Raw genomic sequence first — 14,116 nt, 5'->3', positions numbered from 1 at the left:
GATTGTTTAGATATTTTATGGTCCTAATAGATGCATCATCTAGATGGTCTCATTTGTACCTGTTATCATCTCGCAACCTGGCGTTTGCGAAGTTGTTAGCACAAATAATAAGATTGAGAGTGCAATTCCCAGATTATTCAATTAAGGCCATTCGCCTTGATAATGCTGGAGAATTTACATCCCAAGCATTTAATGATTATTGCTTATCAATTGGGATAAAAATTGAACATCCTGTTGCTTATGTTCATACTCAAAATGGCCTTGCAGAGTCATTTATAAAACACCTACAATTGATAGCAAGACCTCTACTAATAAAACAAAATTGTCAATTACTGTTTGGGGTCATGCTATCTTATATGCAACAGCACTTGTACGTCTCAGATCGACACATTATAATAAATACTCTCCGTCGCAATTAGTATTTGGTCATGAACCAAATATAGCCCATTTAAGAATTTTTAGTTGTGTGGTATACGTTCCTGTAGCACCACCACAATGTATAAAAATGGGCTCTCAACGAAGGTTGGACATATATGTTGAGTTTGACTCACCCTCCATAATTCGATACCTTGAACCGTTGACTGGAGACTTATTCAATGCTCGATTTGCAGATTATCGGTTTGATAAAATAATTTTCCCGCCATTAGGGGGAAAGAAAAAGGAACCCAAAAAAGAAAAAGAAATTGCGTGGAAAGTTTCATCACTATCATATTTTGATCCACGTACCCGCACATGTGAGCAGGAGGTCCAGAAGATCATCCACTTACAGAAAATAGCAAATCAAATGCCAGCTGCATTTACTGATTTGAAATGAATAACTAAGTCACATATGTCTGCAGTTAATGTGTCTATCCGGATTGATGTCCCAAAAGGACCATCTACAAGTATTGTTATGTCGAAAAATGGACGTGGTTTAAAAATAATTTCATCTTTTTAGAAAAAAATAATAATTTTAATAAAAGAGGAGTCGCCACTTAATTTTTTAAAGAAATTAAGAAAAACTTAATTTAAAAGACTCTAACAGATTTAAGTCTTAAAAGTTTAGAGAAAAAGGGTATGAGGTTCATATTACTATTTTAAGAAGGTTTTAGCACTTAAAATAGCCGCTAACATGCGGTTATCCAACGATTTGAAAATTATTTGACTAACTTTGGAAAATATTAATTTAAAAGTAAACGAAGATTTTGAAATTATTTTTTAGAAAAAAAAATGATAAAACTTAAATATTTGATTATAATATACATGTATATATATATATATATATAAAGAGAGTAAAAGTTTATCAATGACTAAGTAAATGTATAAAATCATTTTAAGAATAAATTAACATGAATTGGTTCATCCTTAGGGAAATTCAATTAAGTAAAATCAAACTAATCAACTTCTACGTTAGTATAAACAAACGTAAATAAATAAATAAATTATTACAACCCGAATTAAATATAAATGAATAAAGTATGAAAATTTGGTCCAACACTTAGTTTCTGTACGCATGTACTAAGTTATTGGGCCATCTGCATTTTGGGCCTTAAGCCCAATTCCATTATATATCGCAGCTGTATATACACTGTATTGAATTGTATATACACCATATACCACGTGTTTGTTTTTTGTAGATATTGTATATCACTGTATATGATTGTATATCACTATATATCAGACTGTATATACATCGTATACAGTTTTTTATTCCTTGTAGCTGCTGCATATTACTGTATATACACTATGTATAATGTTTCCCCCCTTTATTTACTGTATATCACTACATATATACTGTATATAGTATATATAAAGTGTATGTAACATTGTATACAGTGTTTTACCTCATGTATCTACTGTATATCATTGCATACGTACTATATACAGTGTATATAACACTGTATACAGTGTTGTTTCCCCTGCACATACTATATATCATTGCGTATACACTGTATACAGTGTATATAACATTATTTCTTTATATCAAATTGTATACATACTGTATATCAGTGTATACGGCACTATTTTCCGCTTGTATTCTGTGTATACAATCCAATATCAATATTCAAATCATGGATATTACCTTTTTTTCCATGTATCAATTTTCAGTCATTTGATCAAGATGATAGGAGAGTCAAAACTCAACGATATGCAAGGATGAAGTCCAAAAGACTGACTCTAATTGATATCACATGCACCAAAAATGAAATTACATAAGCATTTACTCATTTTAAACTAAATCAAGGAATATGGTATTTTGAGTTATTAAATTGATGGTCACCCTAGAAGTGACTAACAACATGCTAACTAGCTCAATTTTAAAGAAAGAATCAAATCAATTAGACCATGAATGTTCTAACTAAATATAACTTAGGCATATTTTATTATCTACATTATGTTAAAAGAAGATTTTGAAAACATGAAAATCTATATTGTCAAGAAAAACTACTTGAAAAAAATAATGAACAAAACTAAGTGTTTTTATTAGATAATCCTAACACATGCTAGCTAATTAATCCTAACACATGCTAACTATAAGGAATTTCTATCACTAATCTAGCTATTCTTAATACATGCTAACTAAGAAAAATAAGACTACAAATCAACTAACTATAAAACATGAAATAATATGAAATAATTAAATAAAATAATGCTAAGAAAATATTTTATCTTTTTTCGGGCAGCGAGACTGAAGACGACGAGCGGAAGACGATTTCACCACCACCCAAGAGCTTGATGGAGCTCCAATCCACAAAAAGAAAAATTAAAAATTTAGACTCAAACCTTCGTGGGTTCGATGTTATAAGAACACTGTTCTTAGCCTAAATTTTGACTTTAATCTCCTATTTTTCTTGAAGAAAAATATAGATTGAAAGCTAGAAATTTTCACAACTTTTATACAGTACATACATGGGGAGGGAATATACTTGCTACTTGCTTTAGTGATTTATTTTTTAGTCCATCTTAAATTTATGTGTGCTTGGAATATATGTGAAATTAGTTATACTCACTTCAATCTTCTATTTTCCTTGAAGAAAAATATAGATTGAAAATTAGAAATTTTCACAACTTTTATACAGTACATACATGGGGAGGGAATATACTTGCTACTTGCTTTAGTGATTTATTTTTTAGTCCATCTTAAATTTATGTGTGCTTGGAATATATGTGAAATTAGTTATACTACTCATTTCCACATGCTTAGGTCCATTTATTCACGATACGAAAATTTTATATTTTACAAGAGGTTTGCTTTAATAATAAATAATAAAATAAAAATGATTTAAGAATAATTTGTTAAATATTGTTTATCATTATATATGTTTAAAAAATAATTTATCTATTTTATATGTCTTATATTTGTTTATGACAAATCTCATTAAATAATTACTTTGATAATATTTCTACTTTATACTTGTATTTTAAGTTTAGAACCATGAATATAGTTTCAAATAATAGCTCTATGATATTAACTATTTAGACATTATATATGTAGGATCTACTAAATAATTTTGAATGTGGTGATAATCATATTTAGATTTAAATGTCATTTTGTGTAGACATCATGTTCATAGGATTTACAATTTTAATTATATCATGTTTAAATATATTTTAATTAATATTTTTAACATGCTAGTCATTTGGAAATCATATAGCAAATCATGTTTATAGGACTCAATGAATATTTAAGTATTTATAATATTATGAGCCTTACTGAATATTTTTTAAGCTCATTATATAAATGTAATAAATATTGACAAAATGTTATTAGGTAGTTGCAATATGAAATAATTCCTAGCTTGAAAGATTTTCCTTTGATATTTTATTTAGAGATCACACCAATAGAATTTTAATAATTATTTATCATATTATTTTTACATCGAAACTATGCCTAGAACCTTAATAAATGCTTTACTATGATATTACGTATTGAAATCATGTTCATAAGATTCTAATAGATATTTATTATATTATTTCATTTTTGAAATCATGTCTAAGTTTTAATGAATTTTCATCTCATTTAGAAATCATATCTATAGTATTTTAATAAATCTTCAGCATGTTATTAACTAAGATCATATTAATAGGATTTATAAACATCATTAGTTGATAATAAAAATTGTCATGCATGCCTTCTTTCTTTTTATAATCATTTGATAATTAAAACTGCCGTCACATGTCTAAATAATGAAATTTGCCTCCATGTTATTCAAGTTTTTATACTTACGATATTTACGTCTGAATGTATGCACACACATAATTATTATGACCTTCACTAGTTATCTGTGTTTTCAAGCATGCTAATTAATTAATTTAGAGGCTTACTTGAGATTTTATATGCTAACTGCTCGTCTCATCTGTTTTGTTTGGCGATGTATCTAATTAGGATGACTATATTTTCTTTAGTCTAAAACCTACCCTAATAGTACGTCCAATGCCTCCTGGATATTAAGTTGGGACGTTAGACACTTTTAGGACGTTAGTTTTTTATTATTTCTTTTAGATCGCTTTAGGATTATAATAATAAATAAATTTAGGAGGGTAGGGGTAGATAGGCCCTTCAGAAATGATGGAAGTTGATCCGAGCAGAAAAATGACAAAATACTATATTTTTTGTCTCCTGATTAATAAGTCGGCGCTGATCCAAAGAATATGAGTACATAAATATTTTTTACCCTACTTTTAAATATTTCTGTTTGTATATATTTGGGGTAGTTTAAATATTATTTTGTTTGCCTTTTACCATTATTTAATTAGTTGATGATATTTATTTATCCTATACTAATTCTAACATTAATTGTTTAATTTAACTTAATTAAACCCCCTAAAGAGAAACCATTTTGTTTCATTGATTTACTTAAATCATCTCTCCTTTATTTAATCATTTTTCATACCAAGTCTATTTTTATCCTAAATATTTTAAAATTTTATATTTTCAAATTGCTTAATGCTTCAATTATTGTCAAAATACATTCTTTCAAAGTTAGTCAAATAAATTTCAAATCGTCGGAAAACCGCATGTTAGCGGCTATTTTAAGTGCTAAAACCTTCTTAAAATAGTAATATGAACCTCGTACCTTTTTCTCTAAACCGTTAAGACTTAAATCTGTTAGAGTCTTTTAAATTAAGTTTTCTTAATTTTTTTAAAATATCAAGTGACGACTCCTCTTTTATTAAAATTGATTTTTTCTTTATAAAAGTTGAAGTTAATTTTAAACTAACGTCCATTTTTCGACATAACAAGTATCATAGATTCTGAATCCCAAACATGCCAAAAGCGTGGTAAACCGTTGAGTTCAAAGGATAAAAATACTAGAAAGAGAAACGTGAGAAATAATAAAGATGATACTACAATAGAACCTCCTGAAGAAGGTCAAGATTTGAGTAATCCTGATATTCTTAAGAAATCAGTGAACCCGAGACTCAAGTGAATGAAGAACTTTCAATAAATTCTTTCGGTGATGAGATAAATTTAGATCGATCTAAAATCACGGTTAATATGTTTTTGCATATAATGTTGCACTTAACCTCATGCAAGATAGTGAAAGTCTTGAGCCTAAATCCATCGAAGAATGTCGACGTAGATGTGATTGGCCAGAATGACAAAAGGCAATTCAATCAGAATTAGACTCGCTTGCTAAACGTGAGGTTTTTGGACCTGTAGTCCAAACCCCAGAAGGTGTAAAACCAGTTGGCTATAAATGAGTTTTTGTACGAAAACGAAATAAGAGAAATAAAATTGTAAGATACAAGGCTCGCCTTGTTGCACAAGGATTCTCTTAAAAACCCGGAGTCAACTATGAAGAAACATATTCACCGGTTATGGATGGAATAACTTTTCGATATCTCATCAGTTTAGCTGTACATAAAAATCTTGAAATACATCTAATGGATGTAGTTACAGCTTACCTTTATGGTTCACTTGATAATGAAATTTACATGAAAATTCTAGAAGGATTAAAATTGCCTGAAGCATGTAATAAATCTCGGGAGATGTACTCAATAAAACTGCAAAGATCATTATATGGTCTGAAACAATCAGGGTGCATGTGGTATAATCGCCTAAGTGAGTACTTAATAAATGAAGGCTATATTAATGATGTTATTTATCCATGTATTTTTATTAAGAAAACGAAATCAGAGTTTGTCGTACTCGCCGTTTATGTTGATGACATAAATCTCATTGGAACCCCTAAAGAGGTCCAAAAGGCAATTGAATATCTAAAAAAAGAATTTGAAATGAAAGACCTTGGAAAGACAACACTTTGTCTAGGTTTGCAAATTGAATATTTAGCAGACATAGTTTTTGTTCATCAATCTGCCTACACTGAGAAAATCTTAAAAAGATTTTACATGGACAAAGCACATCCATTAAGTACTCCAATGGTTGTTCGATCATTTGAAGTGGAAAAAGATCAATTTCGACTTCCAAAAGAGGATGAAGAAATTCTTGGTCCTGAAGTACCATATCTCAGTGCTATTGGTGCACTTATGTATCTTGCTAACGCAACTAGACCTGATATAACATTTTCTGTTAATTTTCTAGCAAGGTGTAGTTCATCCCCAACGCGAAGGCATTGGAACGGTATCAAACATATTTTGCGATACCTGAAGGGTACTATTGATATGAGTTTGTTTTATACTAACAAAGGTTGCACAAACCTTATTGGTTATGCAGATGCAGGTTATTTATCAGACCCACATAAAGCTCGATCTAAAACAGACTATCTATTTACACATAGAGGAACTGCTATATCATGGCGATCTACAAAGCAGTCCATTGTTGCTACTTCTTCAAATCATGCTAAAATAATAACAATTCATGAAGCAAGTAGAGAATGTGTGTGGTTGAGATCGATGATACAGTTCATCAAAGAAAGATGCGGTCTAGAAAATGATGTTAAAGTACCCACAATTATATTTGAAGACAATGTCGCGTGCATAGCTCAATTGAAAGGTGGCTTCATAAAAGGAGACAGAACGAAACATATTTCACCAAAATTATTTTTCACACATGATCTTCAAAAGAATGGTGATATTGATGTAAAACAAGTTCGTTCAAGTGATAATCTTGCAGATTTATTCACAAAGGCATTACCAACATCAACTTTTGAGAAGCTAAGATATAAGATTGGAATGCGCTGTCTCCAAAATATCAAATAAAGTTTTCATCAGGGGGAGTAAAATACGCGCTGTACTCTTTTTCCCTTAACTATGGTTTTGTTCCACTGGGTTTTCCTAGTAAGATTTTTAATGAGGCAGCACTCAAGGCATATTACTAGATGTGTGTATTTTTTTTTTACTAGGCTTTTTTCCACTGAGTTTTTCCTAGTAACAAGTCACAACATCTATATAGATTTATTCTTTCACTAGATTTTTTTTATGTGAACATCCAAGGGGGAGCATTATGTTAGTGGATGTTAGTGGGTGTTAGTGGATGTTAGTTGTCCACTAGCATTTTATTTACTTGTTTCCTAGCAATTTGTTTCCCTATAAATTGCCAATGCTCGGCAATTTAGAATTGAACATATATAATTCTAGATACATATTTCTCCTCTGTTTTTCCTTCCTTTCTTTACTTTCTCTATATACTCTTACTCTCTTTATGTTATAATTTGTCAAGTTAGTTAATTTATAACAAATCTTTATTTGTTTCGTTTTTTAGAATTCTCTCTACCTCATCTTCTTCTTTCTTTCTTTCTCTCGCTTCCTCCATTTTCTTCTTCTTCTTTATGGTTTTGTTTGCCGCCATTATCGTTGTCGATGTTCATCATTTTTTATCGCAACTCTTCTTCTTTTTTTCTTTTTGGTTCTTATTTATACAAATTGTTTTCCTTTGATATAAAAAAAATTAAAGATTTTTTTAAAGTCATTGAAGAAAATCTGCAGAAAATCAAGCAACTATGATAGTTGTTGCATCAACTGCTGAAATTGTTTCAACAACTGCTGAAGTTATTGTAGCAACTACGATAGTTGTTGCGATAATTGTTGCAACAACTATCGTAATTGCGACAGAAAGTATCGTAGATGCTGCAGCAAATTCAGCAGTTGTTTAAATTATTGCAGCAATTTCAACAATTATTAAAATTGTTACAACAACTTCAGCTTAGTTGCTCCGACAATTTCGACAGTTGTTTAATTTTCTGACAAAAAGTGAGGTGAAAGAGCGGGTGATTATGACGGCAAAAGAGGTGTTGGTAACAAGAAAGGTGGAGGTGGTGGTTGTTGTAGCGGCGACACTAAAGGAGAAGGAGGTGGCAATGGTGGTGGTAGAGGAGGAGAAAGTTGTGGTGGTGGTGGAGGAGGAAGAACTGATAGTTATGGTGAAGGAGAAAGTAGTGAGGTGGTGGAGGAGGAAAAAGAGGAGAAAATGGTGTTGATGGAGGAAGAAGAGGAAGAATTAGTGGTGGTAGAGGTAGTGACGACGACGGTGACGACGACAAAAGGGAAGGAAATCGTGGCGGCAGAAGCGTGGGTGGGTGAGTGGACCTTTGTGTAAATAATAAAATTTGAGGATTTTAAAATTAATGTCATTAACACTAATCATAAAATTGTCACCAATACTCAATTTTTAAAACTAATTCCTAAAACAAAATATCTTAATCGATTTCTGAACTAGACTTTGGATTTAAGTAAACCCCAAAAGCCTCAGTGACAATTTGTTTTAAAGTGTCCCCCCCACCCCTTGTGGATCATGACTATTTTTTTTCTAACCACAAAATTGATCTAGAGCCGATCCTTTAGGTCAATCGCAATCTTTGAAACTTGGAGATGATCGATGAACATGTTTCTCTATTCTTTTCTACTTAAATATTAGAGTCAGTTCTCTTAACACAAAACTCGAAAGATACACGTCTCTCAACCTTTGTCGAGTGAATTCTTTACATATTCTTACTAATTTGATTTTTTATATGATTTTGAAAATCGATTAAGCTAGCTTTTGGGGTTTACTTAAATCCAAAGTCTAGTTCAGAAATTCGACTCTTTAAATTTTTGAATATAAGATTTACATATGCAAAAATTATGCTTAAGAAAATATATCGTAGTCATCATCTCTACAAGACTACGTATGTTTTTATAGAAATAAATACTACAACTTCATACGTTAATGTGTTTCAAGGAACTAATTAGTACTTTAATTAAACTGATTGTAATACTTATATATTAGTCCAATAGATATTAAATTGTAGCTGAAGGTCTAAACAATCGTTATAGTATCGCAAATTAATTAGGATAACGAATTAAATTACGCTTGACATAATTTTCATTTTTTTTTTTAAAAAAAGTATTTCATTATAATTATTAATTTCGGTCTTTACAAAATTTACAACTTCACAATATTTCTCCTATCCCTCATTAGGTTACAATTTTTTGGATACCTAGCATATGCCACATGATCTATATTCGCAAGAAGCAATCGTTGAATGAAATAAGGTGGATGATGTATTATGACCAAATCTTCTTTTTGCATTCTTTTCAACTTTGCAAAATGATCTGCACAATAATTTTTTTGTCTCAAAGTATGAATTAGACCAATTTCAAGTTCGGATATGAGATTTTTTGCATTTCTTCATTACAGCGCGATCAAGGTGATTTTCAGCAACGTTTTTGTCTAGCAACATTATGGCAATACTTGAATCTGTTTCGATAATGACTTTTTTCAGATTATAAATTTTAGTTAGGATCAAACTGCCACATATAGTCCATAACTTCACCGTAAGATTTGATATTGCTTTCACACTAAGTCTTTCGTAGAGCCCGCTTAGCCACGTGTCATTTTCATCTTGCTCAACCCCTTCAAACCCGACTAATTTAGAATTGGGCGTTAAACTACCATCGGTGTTGATCTTATTAATATGCCTCTTAGGTAGAAAAATCCAGCTAACGTAAATATATTCTGTGTTGATCACATAATTTCTAGTAGACTGAATTTGATAATTCCAATAACTCGAATGCACGTATTGTGTAACCATAATTTTGTAGTCAATACAAACTCTAATAATAAGTAACACTAAAAAGTAAAAATATAAGTGGGGAAGAGTGATGTGTAACGAATATGAATAAAATAAAATAAAATAACCTTACCAATTTATAATAATATTTTATCCTAATCCATATAGGTTAAGGTTAGAAATAATTGGGAAAATGGAATATTTAGTTCTAGTTTATATGGGTTTGGGAGCAAAAAATTATTTAAGGTAAAATTTTAATCGGTTAAAGTGCAAAAAGTGTTTGAATTCTTATTTAATTCAAATAAAGGAAAGATTTAATGAAAAGGGTCAAAAATGTCCTTAAATTATGTTAAATGAACAAAAAAGCTCTTTATTTATAATTTAGTCCAAAAATGCACTTGCCGTCAATAGTTTGGTTCAAAAATACCGTTATTCTTTCTTAATGGGTCAAAACTACCCTTTTTCAAATAAATATATTATTTTTTTTAAACACAATTTTCCTAATAATATTTTTCTATTAGAAAATATTTATCCTACATCAATTCTGACAAATTATAATATAAAAATATTTCATAGTTTATTAAAATTATTTTTTATAATTATCTAAATAAAAATAAATTATGGGTTTATGATCCTATATATACAATATAAATTATCCGTTAAAAGGATACATAAAATTATTTTATTTTAATTGATAAAATGAGACTAAAAAGAAAAAAAATTGTTTCCTATATTTTTATCAGTTAAAGTGGGTTTTAAAAGAAAAAAAATAAGAATAGAGTTTCTTAAAAATAAATTTTTATTCGGAACAAGATATGTTTAAAATGAAAAATAATAAAATAAAAAAATAAAATAAAAAAAATAAAAAATATATATATATTTAGTAATAATAGGGACATTTCTGAACCAAATTATCGACGACAAAGATATTTTTTGACCAAAATATTGATGGTAACTGCATTTTTAAACCAAGATATAAACGGAAGACATTTTTATTCATTTTATATAATTTAAGGATATTTTTAATCATTTTCCCAAAATTTAATAATAAAATTTTAATGATTTTAAATTAAAATTATATATTATTATATTAAAAATAAAATAATAAATTTGGCCAAAACAAATTAGTTATTTAATGCATTTATGGACCGTTTGGTAGAGTGTGTCAGTAAAAATAATGCATGCATTAATTATGTGTATTAGTAGTACCTTGTTTGATACAATTTTTCATGGTAGAGTGTATTAAGGCTTGCATTACTAATACCATGAATTTCTAAATATTAGCAATGCAAGAAATTTAATGCTTGGATTATTATGGTTAAAGAGCCAATTACCCCTCAAAGCCTCATTTACATCGTTTCCATCATAATTGTTGAGGATATTTTTGTAATAAATATTTTATGTAATGCATGTTATTTTTTAATATAATAAATCAAACAATGCATAAAAAATATTTTATGTATAATTAATGCAAACATAACTAATACAAGTATTACTAATGCAAACATTACTAATACACTTTATTTAGAGTTATTTTAATACACTCTACAAAACGATCCCTTATATAATAGGGGTAGTAAATTGCAAAACAATTTTTTCACAAACTTCTACAATTTGCCTATTTTTTGTTTTGTACTAATCTAATTCTTTTATGTGTTTTTTATTAAAATAAACGAAACTATTAAATAAAAAACACGAGAATTTTTTACGTGAAAATCACTCTACTCAAAAAGCTTAAAAATCACAATCTCATAGACTATAAATTTTATAAAACTCCAAACTCCATCAAACCAAGCTTAAAAATCACAATCTATCACATGACTATTAATTTTATAAATGAAAAAGGGTCAAATATATCTTAATTTAAATATATTTGTTATACTTTTGATTCAATACCTATCTCATTATATTTAATATAAATTTGCTCTTAATTTTAATAAACTAACACTTAAAAAGCTCAAAATTAAATAACTCATTTTCAATTTTAAATATATAATTTTTTTTTAGAAATAAATAAAAATTTTAAGTATTAATTTGAATTTATTTTCTCATTAATGACAATAATGTATTACATAATTTTGTAGCATTTTTTGTCTTATTATTTTGTAAAAAAAAAAGAGACTCAAAATAGTATTTAAAAACTTCATGTATTAGTATTATATTGTCATTTTTTTAAAAAAAAACAACAACCTCAAATTAGTACTTGAAAGCTTTATTTATTTCTAAAAAAAATAAATATTTAAAATTGTAAATAAGTTATTTAATTTTGAGTTTTTCAAATGTTCTTTTGTTAAAATTAAAAACGAATTTATACTAAAAGTATGATGAGAATGATACATTTGAACCAAAAATATAACAGAAGGAATATATTTAACCCGAAAGTATAACGAAAAATATATTTAAACTATTTTCAATAATATATTATTTTAAGAACGAATTTGTACTAAAGTATGATGAGAATAATACATTTGAATCAAAAATATAAGAAAAGAAATATATTTAACCTGAAAGTATAACGAGAAATATATTTAAACTATTTCCAATAATATATTTGACGCTTTTTCCGTTTCATAAAACTCCAAACTCCATCAAAACAAACGATGTCAAATAGTTATTTCTCTAGATAACAAATTAACAAATGAACGAACGATTTGGATATCGGTTTTGTTAGAAACTTGTACTTCATAAAAATGAGAATTTAAAAAAGTGTTTAAGCTAAATCGTGTAATTAAAATCATCAGACTGATTATTGGTAAATATTTTCTAATTGTTGCTGTATATTATCTCTGATGAATGAGTCTTCCTTTGAAGGACCGCAGGCACATCTCGGAGGATTTAATAGCATTGTTTTCTCTTTTTTCTATTGAGATCCTTGCCTCCCACTATATGAGTTTTGAGTGGTATCAGAGTAGTAAAACTGACTGATTTATGCTCGAAGATTTGAATAATCTAATAAGAAGAAGCTAAACAACGGAATACGGAAAAAGGAAAGGAAAAAAAACAGAGCCCCGCTCGTGCTCTTTTATGTTTTGGGATCATTATTTCCCAATTCAAAAGGAGGATTGTGACGATCAGAAGGTAACTTAATGCGGCCTATGGAACGTTGAGGGACGAGCTTCACATTCTCACAATTGCAAATCTCAATCATGAATCCATCTGGGTCCTTAAAGAAGAGTTGATCGATGGCTGCCCCTCCTTCTTCTCCTACCGTTCTCTTTAGGTACTTTATCTTGAATTCCTCCAACCTATGCACCATTCCCTCCATGTCTTCACTCTGCAAAATATATACCACCAACTTACTACTATTATGAATACTAACTTGCTTTAATACGCACTTATGCATGTGTTTACACAATTACTCTCTACTTATTATTGAAAAAACACTTTTCACTTAGTCTGCAAATTAAAGTCAATTTGCTTGAACGTTGTCTCAAACACAAATTCTTATATTTTTTTGATTTTCCACCGGTGTTCGGGGCCGGTATTAAAACCGGACTAAAGTCAAATCGATATATTTATTGAGGATATAACAAGTTGATGATATAACTCGAGTTTGTATATGATAATAAGTGAAATTACCATTAATATTTAGAGAGTAGGAATTAAGCACGGAGGAAATTGGGAATGTAAAACTAAACCTGGAAAGAAATATGGTTATCCATTGGGTCGAGGTTCTGAGCATGATCCTCAGACAATTTATGTTGTTCATCATGCTTAGCATGAACCAAATGAATCCCAACGCCATAATTGAACAACCATGCTCCATCGAAATCGAAAGCTTGGGGCCTTTTGATCAACACGAAACCAAGTACTTTAGTATAGAACTCAACTGATTTTTCCACATCCTTACAAAGTCTCGACACGTGGTTCAACGCCATTAGTGGAATTCCATCCTCATTCTTCTTCTCCTTCTCCTCTCTAATTTCTTCTTCTTCTTGCTCCTTTTTATTCCTTTCTGCTTGACTCTGCATTTTTTTTGGGTAAACTGAGGGAGGGAGTAGTGTGAGCAATTAAGTTTTGATGTAGTTAAGCTTTTAGCAATGGCGGTAGCTGAAAATCGGCGTGACACGTAGCATGAGGGTGTCAGGATATGAACAAGTAGGGATGACGTGTTCAAGTAGGGGTGACGTGTGTTACTTATGAAAACTACCTAGTACTTTCTCCGCTCGATTTAATTCATCTGA

At 29.4% G+C, this 14,116-nt stretch overlaps 2 protein-coding genes across 2 annotated transcripts; one reads left to right on the top strand and one right to left on the bottom strand.

Moving 5' to 3' along the window:
• The first annotated feature begins 7,883 nt into the window (after positions 1–7,883).
• Positions 7,884–8,479, top strand: LOC129884119 (uncharacterized). Its single transcript, XM_055958472.1, has 2 exons — positions 7,884–7,998; positions 8,139–8,479. The coding sequence occupies exons 1-2, from the start codon at positions 7,884–7,886 to the stop codon at positions 8,477–8,479; spliced, it is 456 nt and encodes a 151-aa protein (XP_055814447.1).
• A 4,475-nt stretch (positions 8,480–12,954) lies between these two features.
• On the bottom strand, positions 12,955–13,912 carry LOC129884868 (glyoxylase I 4). Its single transcript, XM_055959142.1, has 2 exons — positions 13,571–13,912; positions 12,955–13,206 (listed from the first exon to the last, which is right to left on the bottom strand). The coding sequence occupies exons 1-2, from the start codon at positions 13,901–13,903 to the stop codon at positions 12,955–12,957; spliced, it is 585 nt and encodes a 194-aa protein (XP_055815117.1). The 5' UTR covers positions 13,904–13,912.
• Positions 13,913–14,116: the final 204 nt, after the last annotated feature.

This window comes from Solanum dulcamara, chromosome 4 (genome assembly GCF_947179165.1).
Source record: "Solanum dulcamara chromosome 4, daSolDulc1.2, whole genome shotgun sequence".
In the NCBI taxonomy this organism is placed as follows: domain Eukaryota; kingdom Viridiplantae; phylum Streptophyta; class Magnoliopsida; order Solanales; family Solanaceae; genus Solanum; species Solanum dulcamara.
The sequence above is the reverse complement of the archived record's forward strand: the minus strand, read 5'-3'. Positions and strand labels throughout refer to the sequence as shown.

Excerpts from the sequence above, each read along its gene's own strand:
- LOC129884119 (XM_055958472.1), top strand. The coding sequence starts at position 7,884 with ATGATAGTTGTTGCATCAACTGCTGAAATTGTTTCAACAACTGCTGAA. Across the intron at positions 7,999-8,138 it reads TATCGTAATTGCGACAGAAA|GTGAAAGAGCGGGTGATTAT; the intron begins GTATCGTAGATG and ends ACAAAAAGTGAG.
- LOC129884868 (XM_055959142.1), bottom strand. The coding sequence starts at position 13,903 with ATGCAGAGTCAAGCAGAAAGGAATAAAAAGGAGCAAGAAGAAGAAGAA. Across the intron at positions 13,207-13,570 it reads ATAACCATATTTCTTTCCAG|AGTGAAGACATGGAGGGAAT; the intron begins GTTTAGTTTTAC and ends TATATTTTGCAG.